At 36.5% G+C, this 26,466-nt stretch overlaps 2 protein-coding genes across 8 annotated transcripts in view; one reads left to right on the forward strand and one right to left on the reverse strand.

Moving 5' to 3' along the window:
- Window positions 1-1,600: 1,600 nt before the first annotated feature.
- RIBC2 (RIB43A domain with coiled-coils 2) lies at window positions 1,601-17,861 on the reverse strand. Its single transcript, XM_005010061.6, has 7 exons — window positions 17,683-17,861; window positions 14,478-14,559; window positions 13,450-13,794; window positions 12,681-12,799; window positions 6,607-6,834; window positions 4,846-5,012; window positions 1,601-3,903 (listed from the first exon to the last, which is right to left on the reverse strand). Exons 1-7 carry the CDS (start codon window positions 17,806-17,808, stop codon window positions 3,822-3,824), a joined length of 1,149 nt encoding a protein of 382 aa, XP_005010118.2. The 5' UTR covers window positions 17,809-17,861; the 3' UTR covers window positions 1,601-3,821.
- Window positions 17,791-26,466, forward strand: part of SMC1B (structural maintenance of chromosomes 1B) — a 35,931-nt gene continuing 27,255 nt past the window's right edge. For 2 of the 7 annotated variants that reach the window (XM_072041264.1, XM_013101196.5), the window contains exons 1-8: window positions 17,872-18,148; window positions 19,824-20,012; window positions 20,580-20,692; window positions 21,888-22,091; window positions 22,432-22,670; window positions 23,041-23,299; window positions 24,503-24,643; window positions 26,004-26,086. In XM_072041264.1, coding sequence (XP_071897365.1) covers window positions 18,040-18,148; window positions 19,824-20,012; window positions 20,580-20,692; window positions 21,888-22,091; window positions 22,432-22,670; window positions 23,041-23,299; window positions 24,503-24,643; window positions 26,004-26,086 — 1,337 coding nt within the window. In that variant the 5' untranslated portion in view covers window positions 17,872-18,039. Of the gene's footprint in view, window positions 18,149-18,177; window positions 18,440-18,493; window positions 18,617-19,823; window positions 20,013-20,579; window positions 20,693-21,887; window positions 22,092-22,431; window positions 22,671-23,040; window positions 23,300-24,502; window positions 24,644-26,003; window positions 26,087-26,466 lie in introns of those variants that run through there. The other 5 variants (XM_072041255.1, XM_072041259.1, XM_072041247.1 and 2 more) reach the window with 5 other exon arrangements.

Below are 26,466 nucleotides of genomic sequence, written 5' to 3' on the forward strand. Positions count from 1 at the left end.
ATCTTGAGTTTCATCACACGGCACTTACAGGGCAACCAGGTGATCAGACCCAGTCAGCATGGGTTTATGAAAGGAATGGTCCTGCTTGATGAACCTGATCTCCTTCTGTGACAAAGGCATACGCTTCGTTGGGTTAAAAACTGGCTGGGTAGCCGGGCCCAAAGAGTTGTGGTGAATGGAGTCAAATCCAGTTGAAGGCCGGTCACTAGTGGCGTTCCCCAGGGCTCGGTACTGGGGCCGGTCCTCTTTAATATCTTCATCAATGATCTGGATGAGGGCATTGAGTGCACCCTCAGTAAGTTCACAGATGACACCAAGCTAGGCGCGTGTGTTGATCTGCTTGAGGGTAGGAAGGCTCTACAGGAGGATCTGGATAGGCTGGACCAATGGGCTGAGGTCAACTGCATGAAGTTCAACAAGGACAAGTGTCGGGTCCTGCACGTGGGGCACAACAACCCCAAGCAGCATTACAGGCTGGGAGAGAGAGTAGTAGTTGGAAAGCTGCCTAGCAGAGAAGGACCTGGGGGTATTGGTTGATAGTCAGCTGAATATGAGCCAGCCGTGTGTCCAGGTGGCCAAGAAGGCCAACAGCATCCTGGCTTGTATAAGAAGCAGTGTGGCCAGCAGGTCTAGGGAAGTAATTGTCTCCCTGTACTCGGCTCTGGTGAGGCCGCACCTCGAGTACTGTGTTCAGTTTTGGGCCCCTTGCTACAAGAAGGACATGGAGGTGCTCAAAAGAGTCCAGAGAAGGGCAACAAAGCTGGTGAGGGGTCTGGAGAACAAGTCTTACGAGGAGCAGCTGAGGGAGCTGGGTTTGTTCAGCCTGGAGAAAAGGAGGCTCAGGGGTGACCTTATCACTCTTTCTAAGTACCTTAAAGGAGGCTGTAGCGAGGTGGGGGTTGGTCTATTCTCCCATGTGCCTGGTGGCAGGACGAGGGGGAACGGGCTAAAGATGCGCCAGGGGTGTTTTAGGTGGATATTAGTAAGAACTTCTTTACTGAGAGGGTTGTGAGGCATTGTAACAGGCTGCCCAGGGAACTGGTCGAGTCACCATCCCTGGAGGTCTTTAAAAGATGTTTAGATGTTGAACTTAGCAATATGATTTAGTGGAGGACTTGGTAGTGTTAGGTCAGAGGTTGGACTTGATGATCTTGAGGTCTCTTCCAACCTAGACAATTCTGTGATTCTGTGAAAATATCAGCAATTATTAATTATTTCATATTAAGCATATTCTCTACAATTCGATTGTGCATTTTTTTTAAGATCTAAAATAAATTTAACTTTTTGTATTCTGAAAGAGATAGAATGCAGCATCTTTTTTGTTGCAAATATGATTGATGATACTAGAAGTTTTCTGGGAAATTTAAGGATGTCTGATATTACCCAGTTATTGAATTGTCCTCTTACTTGAATTTCTATGTAAAGGCTTATTCTCAGTGAACTGGAGAAGTGTATCTTTGTTGTAACTTCAAATAGTTTTCAAAAGTTTCAAACTAACTTCAAAGATCTTTCAAGAAAGGTAGTAGGTAAATACTTTTTACAGTTGTGAAGACTGTAGACACCTACTCAAGGAAGTTGAACAAATGAAGACAACAGCATGAACTTTTCAATGCTTCTTTATTCATTTTTTCTGTCAGGTAACTAAAACTTAAGTAAGGGGGAAAAAAGGAAGAAAAAATAAAAGAATCAGAGCCTGAAATATTCAACACAGATCAAGAAAAAAACTTTAATTAAATGAAAGCTATTGTTTTGTCTTCCCACCCCATTTGGTGGCCTTTATTTTAAGACAACCAGATCAACTCCTTAGTTTGATAACTTAATACACTACAGTACTTGGTAATAATATAAAGATAGCCAGCCATGTCTCAAACCTAGCCTGACAAATCAATTTTCAAATGCTGTCATATTAGCATTTCTTGAACACACCATCCCTTCTTAATTCTTTTAAGTCAATCTCATCATTAACAGTGCAGTGTGTTCCCCCTCAGATTTATCTACCAACTTTTCTGACTAGCACATTTTCAGTTCCTGTTTTCTAGCCACACCCCTTTTCTGTCTCATTTCTATCTATATCACAATTAGTTTCAGTTGTTTTAATAAACTAACACAAGGACATTTCTTCTTGCTATGGGTTATCGGGTACTGAGACATTTCTTTATGCATTTTCATGTTATACTTAATTTTCTTTCACCACTCCACCTAGTGGGATCAAACATAAGACATCTCCCAACTTCTGTTATTACATGATTCAAAACCGTAAATAGTTGTATTAGCCTGATCCCATGGGGCCAAAATTTCAGCTAAGCAAATAGACCTGTTTGAATACAGTTCTTTCAAGGAATGCTTCCTTAAACAACTCAAAAATCCTTCTGATACTATCTACCTTGAGAACATTGCTTTTCACAAAGTATTTTCACAAAGATGAGAGTTTACCTCTGCCTCAGTTTCTTTAAACATCTTTCCTAATTAGCATGCTGGAGTCATCTTCAACCTGTTTCACCAGAATTTGAAGTTATCACTTATCTTGATACAAAGAAGAATCAGTGGACTCTGTGCCAATATCATCAGGATGCTTCTACCCCAAGTTTACATCCCAGATTCTTGCAAACTACATGTTCTTATTTCAAGACTAACTCTCATAAACAGCATCTATTTTTATTTAGAACACACAATCTCTTAAAGGTCTTAAATGTTTATCTGAATATCTGCCTGTCTTTCATTCTTCCTGCTACTTTAGATCATTGACTTCTAACTCTCTTTCCAGTCTTTTGCATATCATCTCCTTCCCTCACAGATTTCATTATTTTTTTTTGGATATTCGCATATCCATTTATCTTATGTAGTTCCTTAACTTGCATCTCCATATATTCTTCCCATGTGTTTCACTTCCCCATTTTTCAATTACCAGTGCCTGGCTCTTCAATCGGTAAGTCAATTCTTTAACCATAAGGCAAACAAACTGTTTCCATGAATTACCCTACACACAGAGAACTTTTACTCCTTGGTTTTGTTTGGTGCGTACCTACTTCCCCCCCCTCTTTCATCGCATCTTTAAGCTCTCCCTACACTTTCCCTTACAAGCACATTGCTGCTTAGTTTTCTCCATTATGCCTAATGAGTGATGGTGTATGTAGAAATACTTCTCTCCCATTTACTGTAATTCATTACATTTCTGTAACATGCCTCACTGCTATAATCACCTAGGTAAATATACACATTTTTTCTTCTTGTTTCTGCTATTCAGGATCACTTTATCCTCTGCACTTCTGATCACCTTGCTCATTTCTTCCTCATTTTTTTTCCAATTTAAAAAACAAAACAAAACAAAAAAGCCTTACAACTTTCTACCTAAGCCATCTTTCTTCCCTCCCACAGAATGTGGCTAAGTTTCTGTCACCTGTGATCTATATGACCTATGTCAGGCACCGTTCTCTCTGACCAAGTAACTCTGATCAAGGAACATCACATTTTAAATTGATGTTTTTCCAGAAATTGATTTCTAAATACAGCAAAATATAATTATAAAAAAATATAGCAAGTATTCCAGTTAAGCCTCAGACACAATGGTCAAACAACCTAACTATAGAATCAACTAGAACTTTTTAGAAAAACAATCATGTTTAAAATTTATTAGTGTTTTCCTCTTCCTAGCACAAATGTAGTCTAACAGGCTGTCCTCTAGTTCAAGTGCACTGTTTAAGCAGCATAGGGAATACATACAAATAATGAGCAGCAGCAGCAACATGAAGAAGTACTGCTCAGTTAAAAGATTTAATAAGTCTACATACTTCTATGTATTTCACATTCATGCATCTAGGATGTCATCGACTGGTTGTATTAAACTGTGCAAAGTACTGGCTTGTTGGGACATTTGAATATTCTTCTTCTTTAAGATAAATGTTCCTAGCAATAACAAAAACAAAATACACAGTTAGTATGTTTTCTCATTGTATAGAAGAGAAACATGAAGATGTAAAGTATAAACTCAGAAATGCTCATAAAATCCAGAATTATTAGAAATGGAATTAAACGTAAGTCTATCTTCAAAATGTATACCATATCTTGGTAGAGCAAATTTTATTTCTCCTCCTAAAATCACCTTCCAAATGTCTCACAGTGAAAAGCTAAATTAACACAATTCAGAATGTTTTGCTTGTATAACAAGAAAGCTCCAGGTACTGGATATTCTTTTGCAAGATATATGCATGCATTCATGGAAAAGGAGAAGAAAAAAAAAATCAGACTGGAAGATTAGAACACTGAATCATTTAGCTTGATTTTTGGTTTTCCTTCATATATTATCTTCCCACTTTCTCAGCACAGCAGAAACACCTACACACCATGTCCACTGATTCGCTAAAGAATTACCTAGTTTTGTCATACATAATGGAAAAGCTTCATATGTGCTGTTAGCCCTGACATATCAGAAACTAGCAGTTCTTATTGAAGGCAGTTGATACCTACCCTTGTTGTTTCAGAAAACTAAGGTAAATTAAAGAAACACATTCTTTCAGAAGCAATAATATAATTTACTGTCCAACTGTATTTACTTGCTACTTTGTTATTGATATAAACTTAATCTGTTTTAAGTGGAACGCTTAAGAATTCCAGCTATTATTCCATATACATGTATGCAAGTCAGTAACCATCATAACCTACACTTTGAAGGTTTTTTTCAACAGTTCTGAAAAACATTCTTATGCTGAACTGTTGACTTTTTAAAAAGTATAAATTTGCAGTTAAGTTTATTAGAAAAACAACAAGCTTAATTAAAGCAGAAAAGCTCTTCTAAGCAATTGCGTTAATAGTTGTGTTTGAAAATAAGAAAACACTTTTGGCACTTACTTTGATTTTTGCTCCTGGGATAGCTCTGCATTTATGCTATCCAGAGCTCGGCAGCGTTCCCGACTCTGTCGTTGTTGATGCCGCCCTAAAATCAACTGTGCTCTTGCAGCCTGTATACTTCGCCTGTCCCATTCAGCATCTCTTCTGCGTTCTTCCTCTTTCAGTCTCTACAGGAGGGAAGAGTTTTGTTTTGTCTTTAATCAAAGATGAAAAAATCTATATAATGTTTTATTGGTAAATTCACTCCAACAACAAACTTGCTTGTCTTTACTGTATGTTAGAGGTAGCACTCAAAATAGGGAGGAAAAAAATAAACACTTCCAAACAAGGTAGGAGCCCATGCACTAGGCAGAAGTAAAATACTTCAGATTAGGAAGCTGTTTTTTTTCCAGGAAGCAAGACACACTGACTCCTACTTCTGCACAAGGTAAGTAATTTAGGCCTGCTGCCTAGCAAAAATACTATAGTGTCAGTAAGTTCATTAGTAGACTACTGTTTCTCTCCAATACATTAGCTCTCCCCAAACCAAGATCAGCACAATGGACTTTTCTTTCTTTAAAGAAGTTGTTGGCAGGAGTTAACAGAACCTCCTGAGTTCAGAAGTTAGCAATCATCAGTATGGCTTACAATATTGCTGACTCAGTGCAATAACTGAGCCATCCATACCAGATGATAGATGCAAACCATTTTCTTTTCTGCCATCTCTCTGTTATACCGTCACTTCCACACTTTGTGTCTGACATTACAGCGAACTGATTCAAGAAACCGGGCCTGCAAAAACCTTCTCACCCTTCTTGGAAGGGCTCATGTTCTGCCACTTTAGCTATTTGAATGGGTTTAGTGTAGGATCAGAGGAGATCCAGTGCAAGTCTCACAAATACACCCTTAGAGAAATGACAACTCTATTTTCAGCCTTAATAATAGAGTAGACAAGACATAGCATAACATAGGACATTGCAGGGATTCAAAAATAAAAAATTGAACACCTGTTCAATTCATTAAGCTAATACAACCTCTGCACTAAATAAGGTTAGCAGTTTCTTACATTACAGTAACTGCACCAATATACTCATCACTGCAAAGGAAATACAGATTTCTTCATTTTGAATTCCTGCTTCCATCCACCTGTAAAGCAGCAATTATCATCAATATTTATTTTTTCTATTGTAACCCCATCCCAAAGCGTGACTCACAGTTGTGTAGGATGGTAGAAAGGAAGGTCTACTGCATTCAGAAACATCTAAGACTAAGAAATATGCACAAGTAGGTTCACTGGACCTACTCTCTTTGCCTTGCTTAAGTAACCTTGTCCATTAGGCTCTACTGCAGCCTGTTCTGCAGTCATCCTCAGTTCCTGGCTCCTCTTCCCCTATGGAGCAGACCACACCTGCTCATCCCTTGCAGGCAGCTCATACTGTCTCAAGTCCTAAACCAAGCGCTGTGAAACCTGGCCCTCAGGCTCTGCAGAACCTTGCTCCACTGCTGGGCCACGAAGGACCATGCTCCAAGACTCCCAGGCCCCTTAGCCCTAGGCTCCCCAGCAACCTACCTCCCAGTCCACTCTTGCTGCTCCCTGCCATTTCCCAACTCCTTTAGAGACATTGTGTTACGTTTGAATGATTAAAGTATCTCTGATTTTTCTATTGTTCTGAATTTCCGTCTCAAAATGGGATGTGCATAGTAAACAAATATATTTGCTTCTACACATATTGCTTATAACACTATCACAAGAATACACAATATGCACATAAGCTTAAATACCAGCTTCTCCAGAACTTGTTGCTGTTGAGATGAACAGATTGCCATCAGCTGATCCTGATTCATTCCCTTCCACCGATCCGTAATCACACGATGCCTACCAAAGGAACTGATGGCTTGCTCAGGGTTTTCAGAAAGTAAGTCTCCCTGAAGGAGGCTGGAAATCTCATCCATGTCATCTTTCATTTTTTGATGTTTCTCCAGCTTCTTTCTCTCAGCTAGTTCAGCAGCCTGAAGGCAACAAAAGGAGCGGACTAATAGTTTTTCCAAGAAAAAATGTTAACTAAAGGGATGCAATAGTTAGCACATCACAATAGTTTTCTTTTCAACTTGCATACAGTTGTCAACAGCATCACATGTGAACATTATGATCATGACCCTACTGGTTAATAACATTGAAAATCTAAAGGTATACATTTCTTTAATGTCAACAGATCTCCTTCTGGCAAGGGAACAGAGCACAGGGTGTCAGACCTGTTTCTTACACATGCATCTCGACTGCAACAGACCCATCTCTCTAGTTTGTCCAAGACTGTTTCACACTCTGTTTAAAATCACTGGCTTGAGAATATTCACTTTGAAAGTGAAAAGGTGAAAAATAAGAGGCAGAATAGCTAGAAGTTATTAACAACAGAGAATGAAGCATAGGGAAGCATAGAGATTCATCCCACTAGAGGAGACTGCTAACCTGGCTGGGTTTACCCCTACGTTTGTATTTATGGACTAAGTTTGTACGACAGCAGTTCTGCCAAGTATCAGGCCTGTAGCATACCAGGTGGTGGCCTTTATTTGATACAGGCAAAAATAGACAATGACCCATCAGAGATTGGACAGAAGAAGAAATAGAAAACAATACTAAGAATTTATTGATCTAGGATATGGTACCATGGCTGAAAACAGCCTTACCGTTTCTATTAAAATAACAGAAGTATTTCATGTGCAAACAAACTAATAGAAGATGAATTCTCTTTCTTGAATGATAAATTAGTTAAGCTTCAATTTAACTTAGACTACAAAGAAAACTTTTATTTATTAGATGGCTGGTAAGTATTTTTAAGACTGAACACTAGAATAAGAAAAGTCTACATTTAAACAAATAAAAAAAATTGAAAAAAAAAATGAAGCAAACCAAACTTCAAGTGCCAAAATGTAACTTGAGATCTAGCTGTTACCTGCTCTGCCATCACAATCTGGAATAATAAATTACAAACTAAATGTCACTTATTAATCTCACAGAAGTTAGTGTAATTTTTACCAGAAGCTTAAGCAATTTTTTAATCCAAACATGTATGTTAATTAAGTTTTCTTTTTCTCCAGAAGAGTTGATAACAATTTGAGGGGAAGATTGCAATTACCAAGAAAAAAAAAAACGAACACCAAAGATTTTTAAAGTTATGACATTTTTCAATATCATTATATATATCAGAATATCTTGTTATGTACTTTTAGTTTATTGATACTACAAATTGATCAATTATTTTTAGTTCCAAAAACGCTCCAAAGTAAATTACATTTAACCAAAAGTCATTTCGGATGGACCTCACATAAATAAATACTAGATTATGATGAAGACTTATTGAAATTTTGTCTAATTTTTATTTAGATCACCTTATTAATGTAATTCTACTGTGATCTAGCAACAGATCCAAAATCCTTGTAATCCTAACCTTCTCAATAAGAGGGAGAGCCTAACATTTTCTAAGCTGCCTGGAATCTTAGTGGAAGAAACTCCTAGCTCTGTGCATAGCCATGCATGTAGCACTATAAAAAAAATGATTAATGATATTGCAAAAGAAATACTTTAAACTGGGTAAAATCTGATACATTTTCCATCGAGTCAAATCCCCAACAAAATGTAATTCATTGGTGTAGCATGAAAAACAAAAACAATCAAAAAAACACAGATGCACATATAGATGCTCTTTCATCTATTTTAATTTGTGGTCCAACATTCATAGGGTATCTTCTCTACTACTATAATGCTTCCACTCTGTTGATTCAAGTCATAAACCAAAAGAAATTTCCATTAGAAGCATTGCAAGGCCAAGAGTTCATGTGCTTAGAATAATGCCAAGTTCTGCATGCACAAGCAACTAACTGCTGCCAACACAGTGCTAAAGGAATGCACCACAGCTTCTGAAGTCCTTATAACAAGTCACAAAGCTCACAAATGACCAGAGCAACCTATCCAGGGTCTTAGGAACCTGCAAAAGAAGCATAGATGAATAATGCAATTCCTTTGGCTATATTACACAGATATTTATGTCATAGTAGAGAACTGCACACCCAGCCCATTCAAGATGGGAACTTTGGCTTAGCAAGTACATGCAATGTTTATTCATGCATGAAGATATGGTAAAAATGTAGAAACACTGATTGTTCTAGACACTGAATACCAAGAATAGGATGTGAGTGATAAAAGACGTTTGTACAGCACATCTCAAAGAATGCTTAAAAACAGATCTACCATTCTTCTATATTCAGGCACACATACACTTAATTTCAGGTAACTGAATAAATGAATAAATAAAAAAAGGTTCCATGGTAAACATACATTATTTACTCAAAACCTGAATAGGTATTTCTTTGAAGTGGCTACTGACTCTGTATGTGTTAGTAATGGCATAATGTCAAGTGAGTAAGGAAACAGAATAATTCCATCCTACCCTTCAAAAGTCCATAACAACCACATTGTCAGGAAAACTGTCGAGCTATTGTGGTGTTCCCAGGAATAAATTCTGTCTATATGAAATCTGCAAGACTGTTTAGAAGTCTATCAATATGAGTTAATTAAAGATCCTCTGTTATCGTGTCCTCTTATTTTCTTAGCATAATCTCCAAAATATCTTGGAAAAGATTCAAGTCCTGTGTCAAAGTAAGAGGACTGTCTGATTTCAGGAGCACAATCCGTGTATCTATCACTGCAATGCTGAACTGGGCATTCCCAAGTCTTCTTGTTCTTAGAGAGGAATCTCTTTGTTTTTGATTATTGCACAATCACATGTCAAAAGAATTGTAAATATATATACTTTAGTCAGAACTCAAAGTAATTTTAATTCCTGCTACCTTGCTTTCCAAATTGAAGTGTTTACTACTTACGTACAAATGATGTCAGCAGGAATAAATGACAGTTTAAGCTTGTAGTAACACTTATATCAAGGGCAAAAGCACCATTGGCATTTCAATAAAATGAATCATTAGCAATTAGCTTGTCAGCAATAAAGTCACTGTCAACAATAGTACTGTAAGCATAGGAAGCTGAACCACTGTCACAGGGGGCAACACATCAAATTCACTCATGAAGACAGGCTTTACTAAACTGAGATACCCTACTTTCAGTCAGATGCTAGGATTCTTTTCTTACTGACTAGAAAAATAACAAAGGAAAAAAAAATCCTGGAGTACATGACTTGTGTTTTTTTTTTTGCCCCGTTCCTTCCCCTTTCCCTTTTTAAATTTCCCTACAGATACCAGCAGCCTTAAAGACTACAGATGATGCACTTGGAGATAATGATTGATCAAAAGTCATATTCTAGGGCATTTCATCCTCTCTCAGGATGCATTGTCATATTACACTTGATCCAAATTACAGTAATCAAAGATTGCCTTATGGAGTGGTTTTGCACCACCACAGACCGTGCACTCACTCCTATGTCAGATCTAGCAGTCACACATTCTAGACCACAGTTTGTTTTCTGTGAGTTTTGAGAAATGATCTAACACATCCTGAAGCTTCATGACCATTAGATCCACTGCAAGAGACAGCTGAATCAAGTGCATGAAGCTTTGGTAACAGGAAAAGGAGTTCTTGTTTTGGAAGTCACCCACAGTCAGAGCAAATTATATGCAGTATGAGACCACACCCTCAAGTGGTGAAGGTCTTCAAACTGGCTACTCAAAACACTAGAATTGATGGAGGCTCCTGATCAATATATTTGAGGTCAGATACAGAGATTCCTTCTGTAAAATTCATTCTCAGGCTGAATGCCCTAGTTTTCTCTCTCAGGAAAAGGATGTACAGAATATCCCTCTGTAACATAGCTTTTTCTTTAATAAACAAACGAGTAGAAAAACGGGCCTGGCAACCTGAAACTTCTGGCTTGCATGTTTAACAAAGAAAAGCAGCAATTGTATCAGTACGTCATTTCAGGGAAAATGAACAGCTCTTCTCAACCACTCTAAGAAAAACAAAACAAAACAAAACAGAACAGAACAAAAAAAAAAAAAAAAAAAAAAACACCAAAAGGCTAAAAAGTATACTATGGTATTAAAAAAAAAAAAAAAGAAAAAAAAAAGTAAACATAATTACCTACCTCAGGAGGAAAGAAAAAGAGGTATCAAGACAACTCCGATCTGTACAACATAGCAAGGGACAGTAAAAAACAACTAAATCGAGACTGTTGTTGCCCCTGTCTCCATTATACCCTTATTTGGAAAAACAAAACACAAATGGGGAAAAAAAAGAACCAAAGAACATGTCTTAATATACATCTAATATGAACAACAGTAAAGTAGAATGTATAAGCCTAAACTTTAAAAATAATAAAAAAAATTAAAAATAAATCACACCACATGCAAACTTATGCCCACCTCACTCCATTTCCCTAGCCCTGTCATAAACTCAGGAACTATTACATGGAACAAATGGATATGACAACGATTATTTTGGATACTACTGTAAACCTAAGCGCACCACCCGCTTCAGGTACTTTTGCAGCTACTAATGTAAAATACTATTCAGTAGTCCTGATTTAAAGCAGTAAAACCTTTTTTAGTTACCTCCGTCTAACTACACATACACACACACACACACACACGTAGAGCTTAAGGATATGGTTTAGTGGGGACTGTTAGCGTTAGGTCAGAGGTTGGACTCGATGATCTTGAGGTCTCTTCCAACCTAGAAATTCTGTGATTCTGTAATATATATATATATATATATATATAAAATCATGAAGGGCTCAAGCAACACTTACAGAAAGGCATGTATACTTATATTCTTTAATCCCAAAATACCATACTTTACATAGGTAATGTAAATGTGCCTTATTTTGATGTGACTAAATAAAGTTAATTCAAACCAAATATGGTGTAACCGAAGTAATAGTGTCCAACTAGCCCTTTGAGCTGTATGTAGAAGCTGAATGCAGTAAGAGAATCTCTACGGTAAGATGAAGAACTGGACCGTGACAGATAATGGTACTAAGATAGACTAGAATAGAATAGTTCAGTTGGAAGAGACCTTCAAAGATCATCCAGTCCACTGACCATGTAGTCCTGACCACTTCAGGGCTAAGCAAAAGTTGAAGCCTACTATTAATAAGGGTATTACCTAAATACCTCTTGAGCACTGACAGACCTGGGTCATAAAACAACTGTCTATGAAGCCTGTTCCAGGGTTTGACCATTTTCATGATACAGAAATTTTTCCTAATGTCCAGTCTGAACCTCCCCTGCTGCAGCTTTTTGCCATTCCCTCATATTCAATGATTCTATCACCAACTGCCTTGACACAGAAAGGTTTTTGTTATGTTTCAGTAAGTTCCGAAGAACGTTTCTAAAACAACCAAGAGACACAGGTACACAGATATCAAGGAAGTACTAAAAACAACACTCTCAGGGCACTAACGTAAGCAATGAAGACTAAAAGCTACTGGTAGTAACATTTCCATTCAAGCAAACAAAAAGTAGGCAGAGAGCTTAGATTATAAGATGACTGAGATAAAACCAGAACGAAAGCATGGAAGGCTTTTGTTGTAGCCCATTTTACAGACTAGAAGTTCCAGAAAGACTGGGGAGTTGTGGCTGCCTCCTAGTCAGCAAGCTGAGAACCAGAAGGGAGAATTTTGATAGCAGATAACTAGACAGAGTATAGTCAGATCCTTGCAGAGGACAAAGAAGTGAAAAAATCCTGTCCTCTGAATCGACATTTAAAGTCAGCTTCTAGGAAACTTCTGTGAAAACATCACCACTCATTGTATCTGTACACTGGTCATCTGACTTTCCCTTTTTCTCTTCCTTTCACCCACCCTTAAAGAGACAAACAGCAATAACAAAGACCACCAACACAAATTTACTTGGCTTCTGTTGAATTCTTTAGTAACTGCACAGACAGCACGACGGGTTTCTTCTTCTGTTTGTTGTTGCTCCATAGTCTTTCGGTCAAGTTCAATCCTATTCTTGTCATGAAGATCATCTAAATTACATTAAAATGAATTTTTTTCAGTTTTTATGGAAATAACATGCCATGTGACTAAGCTACTGGGAAGGGTGGGACTACACCTACAGTAAACTGAATTACACAAATATTTCCAAATCCTACCACTGAACCTTTCCATTTTGGAATTTCAGTGACTGATTAAATCAGTTTATTTTGTGATCAATCTTGTCTTAACAGTTAGACAAAAAGTTAAACTGAAAAAAAAAAAAAAGTATGTTAAGCATTGCAAAAAAATGTTTCATGACAGGCTAAGAAAGAGAAAAATAGCAACTACTTTGTATGCTGTAGAAAAGCAAAGATTAGACAATTTGTCCTAGTATCATCAAGCATGTAAACTACAGATGCTTTTTTCAGAATGCTCTGATAATTCACTTGAGGTGTAAAATTGAAATGAAGTCTAGGTAGTAATAAAATCACCATGTTATTAAATACAAATTTCTGAATTGATATACTGAATATATTAGAAGTTGAAACATAAGTACTGCTGCATTTTTAAAGTCTAAATATTGAATACACTAAAATACTGCTACGCCAGAATCTGATGTAATATGCTTTACCACAGTTATGTCATATACACCTGAATTTCAGAAAAAGCAGATAAAAACCCTGTTATTTTCTGTCGATACCTAGAAATTTTTTATCAGCTAGTGCATTCTTCCAGTCTCTCTGTTGCTGAAGAGACCACTCTCTTAACTGCTCCTTCTGAAATTTCATCCTCAGAGAATAGTTTAAGTCTTCACCCATAAACTTCTGCAAGCCAGATACAGTACATCGAGGATCATTGTCTGAAAGTCGAGCAGGTCTATCCTTCTTTAGGGCTTGGGGATCAGACAAGTCAAATTCACGTCTTGTGTCTGGCTTCTGAAAATTCTTCTGAAAGTCACTGAAAGCCTTATTTATGTTTCTGATATCATATTTCTGTCGTTCTTCTAACATACACATGATCTTGTCATTTTGCTTAATTTCATTAGCTAGAGAAAAATAAGCACAATGATAATATAATTCTTAGAAGCGTATGTGTATCGCTTAAGATGGAAAATCAAACTTTGAAAAGGAATAAATAGAACACATATATTCCACATTTAATACGTTATGAAAATGTATTTTATATACAAAACACTATACTAGCAAAAACTAGAAATTCTAGAAATCTTTGCTTATAAAATACTTTCAGTTTTTTAGGAATAAGTTTTCTTATTAATGTTACAAATGAAATACGTTTGTGAAAGGAGACAATAGTAAGTACTTCCATAACTATGACATTAAATCCACCCATATCTTCAGGTGTCTAAGCAATGCTATTTGTCTACATGTATTAAAAGCAAACATTGTAGAATCCAACCTACACAGAAATATATACCCATTTAATCATGTAAATATGAAAGTGAGCTCCTACCTCAGATACTGAGGGAAACACATACTGTATCAATGTAAATGTATAAACATAAATAGGAGTACACAGAGGATTCAGTTTGTATGCCTGAACTTAAACAAGAGCCTATAATTGCACACGCACCTATAGACAGATAGATAAATTCAAGATTGAAAGAGAAATACTCTATTTGGAAATTAATACGGGTGCTCGAAAGACATTGATGGCAAATCTGTTTACATTTAACTTTTCATAGAAATATCAGACTATCTACAAATATACCAAGTTCTTCATTTCGTGCTTTTTCAGCTGCTTCTTGAATTTTCCTATCCTTGACCTGGGCATCCAATGCATCTTTATCAACCTATTAAAATGAAGAAAAACAAAACAAAACAAAACAGCTCTGTAGGAGATACTGTTTGATGGATTAAAGGCAGGAATTGTTGAGCTCTGTTGCTTTACAGTTGTTTTAGATAAAATTTGCTTCCAGCAGAATAAATATACATCACTATTTAATACATATAAAGGAATATCCAGAAACAGCAACATTCTTATTGGCTTTGTTTTAATACTGACAGGTCTATCTAATCAGAACAAAACAGTACACTTATTTAATATAAGTATATACATACATTAGCTGCATTATACAGAACATAATTCCCCATTATAGTAATTATTTTGCCAGTCAAGACGACAAGAAGTTGAAATAGTTCAGATTTGAAAAAAATACAGTTGGTTGCCTAAACGTACACTGAAGAATTAACAGGGAATGAGAAGCAATATTCCAGTCATATCAGAGAAACAAGGTATGTTGGGGGCTTGATATAGTCCCCAAAATGCAATATTGGGTGCCACTTGAGAAACACCCAGACAACTGCAATGAGCTGACTTGCTAAAGGATATTCAGGATAGCCCTGGAGAGTAATTGCTGAGTATGGCAGTGTATCCTATTTAGCCAAAAGAATTGTCATGTTTGCTGACAGAAGTGACAAATTCATATGCAGAAATCAAGATTTTATTTTTTCACTGTCACTTGATGTATTTAAAAGCTGTATCAAATAACAATGATACGATTCTTTAAGAGCCTGGTACTCTGAGAGTCCTTGCCTAAAAACTATTCAGATCAAGACAGAGTGACTTAACAGATAACAGGTGAAAACACACATTTTTAATGCTGTAAAAGGCTTACTGACTACACCAATCAGGCAGAGAGGTAAATTTGTTAACTAATAAGGATGAAACCATGAAGAATTCTACAGTATATCATTGTCAAATAATAATAATAATGTAATTTTTAAAAAATGTAATTTTATGTAGTATAGTAGGCTTTAAACTCATTTAGAGGACTCATTTTAGAAACCAAGCTTTCAATATAACTATGGGAAACACTGTTAGCAGAAATTAAATTCAACTCCATTAGCAGTTACTGGGAATAATACAGCTAAGTCAATGTTTTCAGCGGTGTGTCTGAATTCAGATTTACATTATCAACTGTCTCCCATTTGAACACATTTCACTTGATGAGAATACATCCCTAAAAAGACCATTCCTAGTCACGTAAAGCTACAGATTGAACTTGTGCATTCCGGAACAGTAACCTGTCTAGCTGAAAAATAAGCAACTTTAAGACTGAGAGATGCAAATAGGATTAAAATTATAAATTCCATACTATGAACAGTTGGAAGCAGTTGATTTCTCATATACTTGGATTTATGCATAACAATTCATATACAAATGGAATGTGCTATTTTTCAGTAGAACTATTCATGTGAGCTTTTAAAAAATTACTCATTTACTGAGGATAAATTCTTAGATCTGTAAATGAAGAGAGATGTATCTTATTTTTCCATTTCTTAAATGAAGAAATATACAGAAGTCAAAGCAACTTGTAATAATCAAGGAAAAAATGTCTCAGTTCCCATTCTGCTTTGCAGTCAGTATGATTTCCACATTTTTAAGTTACTCACATACCACTTAAATATTTTTGCATCTATGCCAAACATTGCCTTGATTTTTAATTGAGTCATAGACAGCCACTCAGCTAAATTAAAAAGGGAATGAGAAAACAAAGAATTGAAAGCCACACTGGAAATACTGATAATACAATATCACTGAACTGCTTTGTTGACTCCTTGTGTTTTGAACTTGGCTTAATTTCAAACCACAGGAACAGTCCCTTCTGTCAGCAGTCATTGTTCGGCCAACAAATACTGAATGAAATTCATGATAATATGGACAGAGTTCCTCCAACTCCTCTTCCACTTCAGATGTTTGTCTCATGTAAATGGATCTATCAAAACCTGTCTGGTAAGTTAGTTCTACAACTGAGTATTTGGGAAAGACCTTCAGATGTTGTAAAGAAGTATTGCTCAACAAACTGCACTGTGATACAAATTCTCAGCTAGTGAAGGTCAGCATATTTCACATTTAATTTTTAAGGCTCCAGAAAAGCTTTGCAGAGAAAAAAAAAAAAGTTATTAGCCCCTGTCATTTACTTGTAGTGCTGGCTACCATGTGTCAGGATGCTACGTCAAGGGGACAACCTGTCCAGTTTGTTAAGTGGGAACTGCTACTCGACCACGCGGGTGACTGTTGCATACAAGTCACAAGAATAAATCGGAGGTGCTGACAGAAATAAGGTAAATTTACCTTTCCACTGACATAGGAAACATGTTTCAGTACTAGAGAGGATTTAGACAAAATCATTGCAACCCTACCAGCACAACGAAGTTAACAGATTGGATTTATTTCCACCAGTTCTAAATTTGGTTCTGCGCTCATTAACACTACAGCGTATACTCATGATGTATGTATGCATCAGCAAAGAGTAGTCTAGAATAACTTACAAGCAAAATTTAAATTTATTTTCCCTTTTGGCATTATTTTTTCCTGCACAGACACACACAGAATCTTAATGTGCGCCTTTGGCCACATTGTCGGAAAATTAATTTAAGGTTGTAAACCCTTATGGACTCTTAAAATATCCTGGGTCAGAAGGGACCCACAAGGATCATTGAGTCCAACTGCCGGGTCCCCAAAGAACGCCTAAAATTTCAGACCACGCATCTGAGTGCATTGCCCAAGTGCTTCTTGAACTCCATCAGGCTCAGTGCTGTGCCCACTGCCCTGGGCAGTCTATCCCAGTGCTCGACCACCCTCTGGGTGCAGAACCTGTCCCTAACCCCCAGCCGGACCCTCCCCTGTCCCAGCTCCATGCCGTTCCCTCGGGTCCTGTCGCTGTCCCCAGAGAGCAGAGCTCAGCGCCTGCCCCTCTGCTCCCCTCGTGAGGGAGCTGCTCTTGCATCCAGAGTTTAAACAGCTATAATATATAACTTAACCTCCTGACACTCGGATTGCAAGTAGCATAGCCGACCGAAGACAAAACCCACTAGGGCGAAGCTCTCGCCACCACAGACTGAAGGGCGTTCGCCTCCTGGCTCGGCCAGACACGGACTCCCCTCACCCCGTGCTTCGGCCTCACCCTCACCCCTATGGTCCGGAGCCGCGCGTTGAAGATGCGGCTCTGCCGCTCCAGCTCCCGCTGCCGTCGCCGCTCCAGGGCGGCCGCCGCCGCCGCCTCCTGCGCCTCCCGACCCAGCCCCAGACTGCTCATAGCGCCGGGCACAGGCAGCGGCAGCAACAAAGCGGGTCGCTAGGGCAACCGAAGCCCCACCTGTTAATGGCGGCCGCTAATAACGCCTCTTAAGGGCGGCGCTGCTCGACGCCTACTGAGGGGTGAGGCGGCGTGAGCTTTTCTCCTCCTCTCGGTCTCGGCACCTAATTAAAAAAAAAAAAAAAAAGATATTGTGCGGGAGGTTTGTGGGCTGTGTGTGTCCCTGCGGGGATGGGCTACCTGAAGCTGCTGGTGATGAAGGACTTCAAGTCCTGGCGGGGGGAGCAGGTCATTGGCCCCTTCATGAGGTTCAACTGCATCATCGGGCCCAACGGAGCAGGTAGCGGTGTGCTGCAGGGCTTGGGGGCAGACAGTCTTCTTCACTGTAGATACAAAGATAGAGGTTTTGGTTGCTCTGCTTTCCCACGTTTAGCTCTGGGGGCCTAATGAGGAGAAAGTAGTAGATGCATTGGTAGAGCAGTAGGGGCTGAGTGGGTAAGGATGGCAGTAGCAGGTTGTTGAGTTGCAAGGTTTGGCCCAGGGCAAGGTAGACCTTGTGGGCCTGCTTCAAATCCCTTTACATACACCTTCTGGAAGCTTCTGAGCTGCCATTGCTTCTTCAATTAGAGAGGTGGATTTCTAGTTTTCCCTATTCTTTTCCTGAAGTAAAGGCATCTTTAATGCTTAGGGTTGTGAAGTGTAGTAATGCAAAGACACTTCTTGGTTAGAATATGTAGTCTTTGCCTTATGAGTAAGCACTTCCGAGGGGAGAGAGCAGCCATTTGGGATGGCTGCTACTTTGCTTATGGTATTTTAGTCCACAAGAGCCTTTGCTTGTAGATGTGACTCAGCGTTGTTAGGCACTGGGTGGTGGAACTTTTCAGCAGAAGCAAACCAAATTTTGAAAGCTGCATTTGAAAAATGGGATTTAATCTTTTATTTGACTGAGAGCAATGTGATATGCAGTGTGAGATGTCCTGATGAAGAACCACAAAGATGGGGGTTTTGGTCTTAGTTCCCCAGTATATTAGTGATTTAATTTATGATTTAGCTTTTAGATCCTGATGTTCCTTTTCTTCTTTTAATTGGAGTGTGTTCAATGAATGTAAATAGCTAGCTATTGTCAGTTAGTTTCATTATCATATCCTGAATCATCCTGTCCTATCCTCACTTTTAAATATTTGCAAGTCTCAAAACTGCATATTTTTTTCCGGGCACTGTTTGAGGTGAATCTTATAGATGATTCAGGAAAAAATAATGGGAAAGTTGTGTGATATCTGAATTATATTTTATTCCTTCTATTTTCACTCTGATATTAATCCCTTTTTGATATTCTGGTAAATTAGTCAAATTATTGCTAAAGTAGCAAGGTTAAAGACAGATGCTAATTAAATTGTCAATAGAAATGATCAATACTAAAGGAAAAAGGATTCAATGAAGAGATTTCTTTTTTAGTCTAAGGAGTGTTTTCAGAAAACTCTATTGTTGCGGTGAATGGACGTGGGAAAGTACTTGTGTTCTCCAGAACACCACAGTCCTAGGGCAAAGGCTATTATTATGTGAAAGAGTCCTTACGCAGCAGAACTCTCTGACAGCATTATATAATAATTATATAATAGATATATAATAATACATATAAGGAAACTGTGGAATAATATATGTAAAGGAAACTGTGAGGATTATGATGTTGCTAGTTCAGTTTAATGACCTCTAGAAATGCCTGTGTAAAATTGGTTCAACTAGTTCTAAAAGGCTGGATATAACAGTTTAGTTGTGATTTTTATTACAGATAGGCTTATCTGCTGCCAGTATGTTGCATCTTAGGAATGGATTTCTTTATTCTGTATAATATTTTTTTTCCTCAGTGGAATGCAGAATTAGAATTAATATAGACTTGTATCTACATGTGTTTTTTTTTTTTTTAAGTTAATTGTTAATCAAATCTCTTAATTTCTGCCATGTTAAACTCACTGTTTTATGTTTTTTTCATGTGTTTTTTTTTTTTTTTCCTTTAGGAAAATCTAACATAATGGATGCTGTTAGTTTTGTTATGTGTGAAAAGATATCTAACTTGCGAGTTAAAAGTGTTCGAGAACTTATTCATGGAGCGCATGTTGGAAAACCAGTTTCTTCTACAGCAAGCGTAAAGATAGTATATTGTGAAGAAGATGGGGAAGAAAAAACATTTTCAAGAGTTATCCGTGGTACGTAGTAGATTCTTCTGGAGGTATATTCTGTACCTGACTGATAAATAAAAAAAATGGAGACCAGGAATTTTAACTTTCAGTTTCAAATGCCTAATACTCTGTCATGTTTGGTTAAATTGAGCCCATGAGTCTTGAAATACTTCTTACAGTCCATCAGCAGCATCTTGATAGCATTGAAAAGTGCACTGAAAAACTGCATGGAAAAAACAGGGCGAAGTTAAAAATTAACTAAACCATGAATATGCTATTTGCTCTGTACTTTTGATCTGTAGATTTTTCATTAGGAATACATATATGGTGTAGAAACTCCATAGTCTAAAAACTAGAGTGTGATGCCTTGCTGGAAGTACAAGCCCTTAAGCATCTGTTACCCTTTTGTAAGCATGCAGCTAGAATTTCAGTACAGAAGAGTGAAGTTACTGAAATGACTTAGGGAATAGTTGAAATCCATTTTCTTCTTTGAGGAAGTTGCTCGGTTAGGGGGAAATATAAGCGGAATAATTTTACCTATGTGTTTTGTCTTATAGCCATTTTACAGTGATTATTTCTTCTTTCTTCCTTTAGATAGTTGTTCTGAATTTATTTTCAATGATAAAACAGTCACCCGATCTACTTACATATCTGAGCTTGAAAAAATAGGCATACTTGTCAAAGCTAGGAATTGTCTTATTTTTCAGGTGAGCATTTAAGGTATTTTGTAAAGCAAACAAATTTCTGAGATTATTTTATATCTGTAACAGGTATCTATTTAATAGTCAAGCTGGTTTTCTAATTTGATAGACTTAGATAGTTTAAATCCAATAAACTTTATCCTGATCTCATTTAAGAATTGTAAGACTGTGAAATGTAAATGATGGATTTTTGTGTACATGTGTGTATTAGTAAGAAAGAAAGTATTTTGGAAGAAATCCAGGACTTGGGTGATTAAAGACTTCTAAACTAAAAATTTTAAAAAACCCTAAAAATTAAAGAAAACTAAAACTAAAGATTCTTAGATTTTGAAATGTTTATTTTATGAATTTAGAATTTAGTGCTAGAAAAAGATTATTGCATCACATAACTTCCTTGTTAGTCAAGATAAATGAAAATTTATGCATCTATGTTAAGATTTAGGGATTGAAAATGCTATTGATTTATTGCTTCAGAAGTATTTAGTGATACTGGTCAGAAATGTCACGTGCTTATGATAAATACATTTCATGGGATTGTTTCATTATATTTACTGAACTATGGATGTAAAATTCCAAAGGAAGAACTAATTTTTTCCCTCTTATAGAAGGAGTAGGTATAGATGCTTCTTGTGATAATACTTACTGTGGTGAGGGCATTTGCCCACCAATGAAAAAAATAAGTCATACAGTTTACTGAAATTCCTTCAGGTCAGCGAAGATTTGAGTAGCTAATGTATGGATAAAAAATGTGCACCCATTAACTTTGGGAGTTACAGAATTTTCTAGTGCACTGACTTCAGCTATTAAGCTTTTGAAACTGTTATTTAAAATCTTGTTACCTTATTTTTCATTGAAAATTACTTTCAGTTCCTTTAAAGAGACTAATGAGATTTAATTTTGGCTTTCTGATACTGCTCACTGATTTGTTTAGGTAGATTTTGTTTGAAGGTGTTTCTGTTAGTCAATTACTGGTATTATAAAATTATGTAATCAGATGAAGTGGCTAGGTTGTAGTCCTTTTGTTTCTATACTTCGGGGTTGAATCTAAAAGTACATGCTTACAATTATGCTAACCCTTAAAATATCAGGAGATAAATCTTCATTATATACTTACGGAGAAGAAATTCGCATTACATAGCATAATAATCTGCAGGTTGTTTTTTTGTTGGTTTTTTTTTTTTTTTTTTCAATTTTGTTGTAGGGAACAGTAGAACTGATTGCAATGAAGAAGCCAAAGGAAAGAACTCAACTTTTTGAACAAATCAGTAATTCATGGCAATATGCTGAGGAATATGAAAGAAAAAAGAAAAAAATGGAGCAAGCAGAAGAGGATGCACACTTTAATTATAACAAGAAAAAAAGTATTGCAGCAGAACGCAAACAAGCAAAGATGGAAAAAGAGGAGGTAACTCAAATTGCCTAATTTTTCTGTGTAATTTTACATCATTTAAGAATTTAGATATGTTTTTTAAAATTCACTTTATTCATACAGTATTTTTTCAATATGCTTTAATATATGTAATTTTCTGTACTTGTAAGTATATACTTATAAAAATGTGATAATTTAAAGGGTAGATTTGCCAGGATAATTAATTTAAGGGTTGACTTAGGTATCTGAGTTTTGATTAGTGCACATTACATGAATTATAGCTGTTGGTGTGTTAGCCGATACCACTTTGGACTTGAAATTAGACTTCTGGTTATTTTAAAATCTTGTTTTGAACTAAAAATTTTAATGTTGGTAGGCAGATCATTACCAGATGCTCATCAAGGAAATGCATGAAAACAGGATACAGCTACAGCTTTTCCAGCTTTATTACAATGAAAAAAACATTGACTTTATGAAAAAAAGTTTGGATGAAAAGAATATGGAGGCTAGTATCAAGAAAGATTCTCTTGCTACAGCAGAAAATGAATTTAGAGCCAAGAAAAAAGTGCTTGGTGTACTAAATAGAGACCAACAGCGCTTGGAAGGAGAAATGAAGTAAGTTTTCCAATCAAGTTCTCTGATAGTTAAAGCACAGTCTTTAAGGGAATTGCTTGGAAGGCAGGCATTTCCTGCTGAAGCAGGTAGTGTGATATCTCTATGCTACTATGGAAGTCAGTTCATAGCAGTTAAAGTAATAACTAGATATTGGGGTCGTACCATCCTTCCCAATGTTTTCAGTAATTTCATTATAGAAATAATGTGTTTGCCATGAGATTTTAGACTGTTATACTTCACTTACATTTATATTTTCCATGGATATTAAAATATAAAAAAAATCATCTGTGGGTATGTAGCCTTGCAGCTGGCAACCATTTTTGATTTGTATGTTTGTTTGAGGGGATGGTTTTGTTTTTTGTTCCTTTAGGACTCTTCAAGTGTCACTGGTTCAGCATAGAGCCCTCTATATAAAAGCAAAAGAAAACACCTCCTACCAAATCAAGAAAATAGAAATGTCTAAAAAATTTCTGAGGGACAAGGAGAAATACTGTGATAAGGAAAAGCAGAACATAAAAGACCTGGAGATAGAACTGTATGAAACTGAGAAGGCGTGGAGAGAATTTGAGAAGAAAACTAAAGAGGAGATATTGCAGAGAGCAGTAGATATTGAGCTGAGAGAAAGTCAGGTGAATTGGGAGAACAAAAGCCAAAGTGTTGTTTACTAGTGAAGTCTGAAATCCACACTGATGAATCTGTGATTTCTAATGTACTTGCTGTTGAGTTCAAACAAAAACAAGATTTTAGCTTTTATTCAGGGACTCTTAATCAGATAAATAAGAAATGATGCTGCAGCCTTTTGGGGTAGTGGGCTGTCTCCTTTCTGGTAGAAGGGGGAAAAAACAGGCAGGTTCCTGGGAAGTTCCAAGCAGGGAACAGTTCTAGGAAATCTGAATATTAGAAATGTCCTGTTCTGACATTAGACATGGTACATATCTCAGGGTGTGTAGTCTTCTAAGCAATATGAGAAGGTATTCTATTGAAAGAAGCAATGAAGGCGAGAAAATATCTTGTAGGGTCTTGGGCTGAGGGGATCCATTTTGAGAAATTAAATATTGCTGAAATCTGTTTTCAATTTGGAAAATGAAAACAAAAATGCAAACAAGATTATGTTATAATCCCATCCAATGTGGGTCAGAATCTAAAACTGAGATACTCACAAGTGAGCTTATTTCAAGTTTTAGAAGGGAAGTACCGAATCATTTTACAGTAAATTTACATTTTAGAAAGCTATCTTTGCAACCATTTGGTGACAAAACCCTTCTAAAACCAAGTACTAGCTTCTCTTCTCCACTGTCTCTTCCTTAAAATATTTTCTGATCAATTAATGGAGAACCTGAGGGATTGCTTATTTTAGCATGTGAATCTTTGTGTTCTGCACTTTAGACACATTTGTCAAATCAGTTGTAACTTTGCGGCATTGCTTAAAGTGTTGTTTCATATGTTAACCTTAAAAGTATGTATTTGATAATGTAGAAATGTTGTAATAAGAATGGTGTTATAGTAAATCTGCACAAATTTTGGCCTGTGCAAAGACTTCTGTCTTACCGTTTGCTGTAAAGTACTGTCAACTTTATGAACTTTCCTGGAAGACAAAAATTGTTTTAAGTTTAAATATTTCTTGTCTGTGGTCTTAAATAAGTGTAGGCTTTGAATTGACTCTTCCTTTAATTTAATATAATTGCTGATAATGGAATTAATAGCTGGAATGACTAAAAATTATGTGGCTTTTGTAATATTTTTTTTAATAAGGTAGGTAATTACTAACTGAGGATATAAAACCATGAGCCATCCCACTTTCAGTGGTGTGAAATTTTTTGTTATTTTCCCAGTTGGAGCGCTATAAAGAGCTAAAGGAAATAGCAAGAAGGAAAGTGGCTACGCTAACCCAGCAGTTAGAAAAACTTTGGTGGGAGCAAAAAGCGGATCAAGAAAGGATGAAACTTAACAGGAGAAAGAAAAAAGAAATTGAGGTACTTGTATCAAGCTAGAATTACGTTTAAAGAGAAAAATGTTCTGTTTCTGTACCTGTAATGTCTATATAAATACGTGAAGTGCTTTATCGCAAATCCTTAGCAAAGGAGATTGATTGTGAGTGTTTTGTGTAGTTTTCGTATTGCAATGAGTTTAACAAAATGACTTGTATATTTGTTCAGAGAATAGTTGCATGGGCCCATGCAACCAGATTTTATTTTGTGAACACTGGCTGTAGCATTTTACAGTTGCTCAGAACTCAGAAAACTCAAAAGTCCATCAGACAGGATGTTACCATTTCTAGAGGTCCTTACATCTAATTGTTCTAAACGTAAATTTGCTTGTATAGAAAAGCCTACATTTTACATGATAGCTTGAGGGTGTAAAGTCATTCTTGCCATCGTATTTAAGTTAATGCTTGTACATCCATTTGCTGTTGATAGGATGCTTTTTTCATTGAGGCACAAGGTACCAGAATAAACTATTTACTAACTAAAAGTGAAATTCTATTCCTTGTGCACCACAAATTCCGTTTTAGTGTTGAGAAGGACATAAGGGATGCTGAGAGTTCATAAAATGTATGTCTTACCATTCAGAGTTGGTATTACTCATGTGTGTATATATATGAAATTTCTATTAAAATAAATTGGAACTTTGTGCTTCTCTATTTTTGTATAACAATTCTCTTACCTCCTTCAAATATAGATATCAAAATATCATTAGTGTGCATTGCTAGAAAATGTTACATGCCTTTAAAAAATAGAAAGGAGTAGAAGGAGACCAACAGATTTAAAATTAGAGATGATAGAGATGCATAACGTGCTTTGAAACAAAACAATAGGTCACAAGGATTTTGGAAGTTATGACTTAATAAAATGTGTAAGTATTTTTTTTTCACTTGATGTAGTGTGTGTTTTTATTCAGTTTGAGTAGTTGAAAAGGCTTGTTTTGTTGTTGCTTTGGTTTTGCTAGTACAATGTTTTTATGTGGGATTAGGAAAAAGCTTTTATTCTTGCAAAGCACATTTTTTGTCTTAACACCTACAATTTACTAACACTGTAAAATTATCCCACTGATGGTGTCGTGATTCTTTGTGCTGAAGAGGCTTTCTCTAAACTGTTGCCAAACATGAAAAGTACAGTAACGTCTCCAGCAAGGTAAAATTATTTTTGCTGTTCATAGCAAATGAATAGCTTAATCTGCTATTGAAAAGAGATGCTGTTGCGTCAGCATGAAATACTTACAAGGAAGAAAAGATGCATCTCAGTACTTACTTGGAATTAAGAGCTTTATATATTGCTGTTAAATAAATAAATAAAATCATTTGATTCTTAACACATTCTATTTGTGATTTCATAGGAAAACATTAAACAGACTGTGGAACAGATAGAAGAGCATAAAAGACGAATAGAGAAGTTGGAAGAGTACACCAAGTTATGCATGTATGTTTAAAAAAGTAAAAGCTAATTAGATTTCTTGTATGTTAACGTATTTTCAAATTCTTCTGCTGTGGTATTAATTTTTCCTGTTACTTTAGCTGTCAAAATAAGTAGGAAATATGATGACACCCATATGTTGTTTGAAACATTATTATAATCGCTTCTAATTTATTGTATGTGTGCAAATTACATCACTACATGTAGGGTTTGGGGCTATTAGTGTAGAAATTCTGAGAGAGAGAATAGGGGCAGTGTTGTAGTTGTGCTGCTCTAGAAACAAGTTAATATTGACACCGTATTAGGAGCACAGCTCAGTTCTTGTTCTCTGTTTTCTACCTGATTTTCACTCTTTGTGAAATAAAAGTACATAAGCCCTACATTGA

The sequence above is a fragment of the Anas platyrhynchos genome, chromosome 1 (assembly GCF_047663525.1).
Source record: "Anas platyrhynchos isolate ZD024472 breed Pekin duck chromosome 1, IASCAAS_PekinDuck_T2T, whole genome shotgun sequence".
Classification (NCBI taxonomy): Eukaryota; Metazoa; Chordata; class Aves; order Anseriformes; family Anatidae; genus Anas; species Anas platyrhynchos.

Excerpts from the sequence above, each read along its gene's own strand:
- RIBC2 (XM_005010061.6), bottom strand. The coding sequence starts at position 17,808 with ATGAGCAGTCTGGGGCTGGGTCGGGAGGCGCAGGAGGCGGCGGCGGCG. Across the intron at positions 13,795-14,477 it reads AGCACGAAATGAAGAACTTG|CTAATGAAATTAAGCAAAAT; the intron begins GTATATTTGTAG and ends ATTTTTCTCTAG. Across the intron at positions 6,835-12,680 it reads AAGAATTCAACAGAAGCCAA|GCTGCTGAACTAGCTGAGAG; the intron begins GTAAATTTGTGT and ends TGTTGCCTTCAG.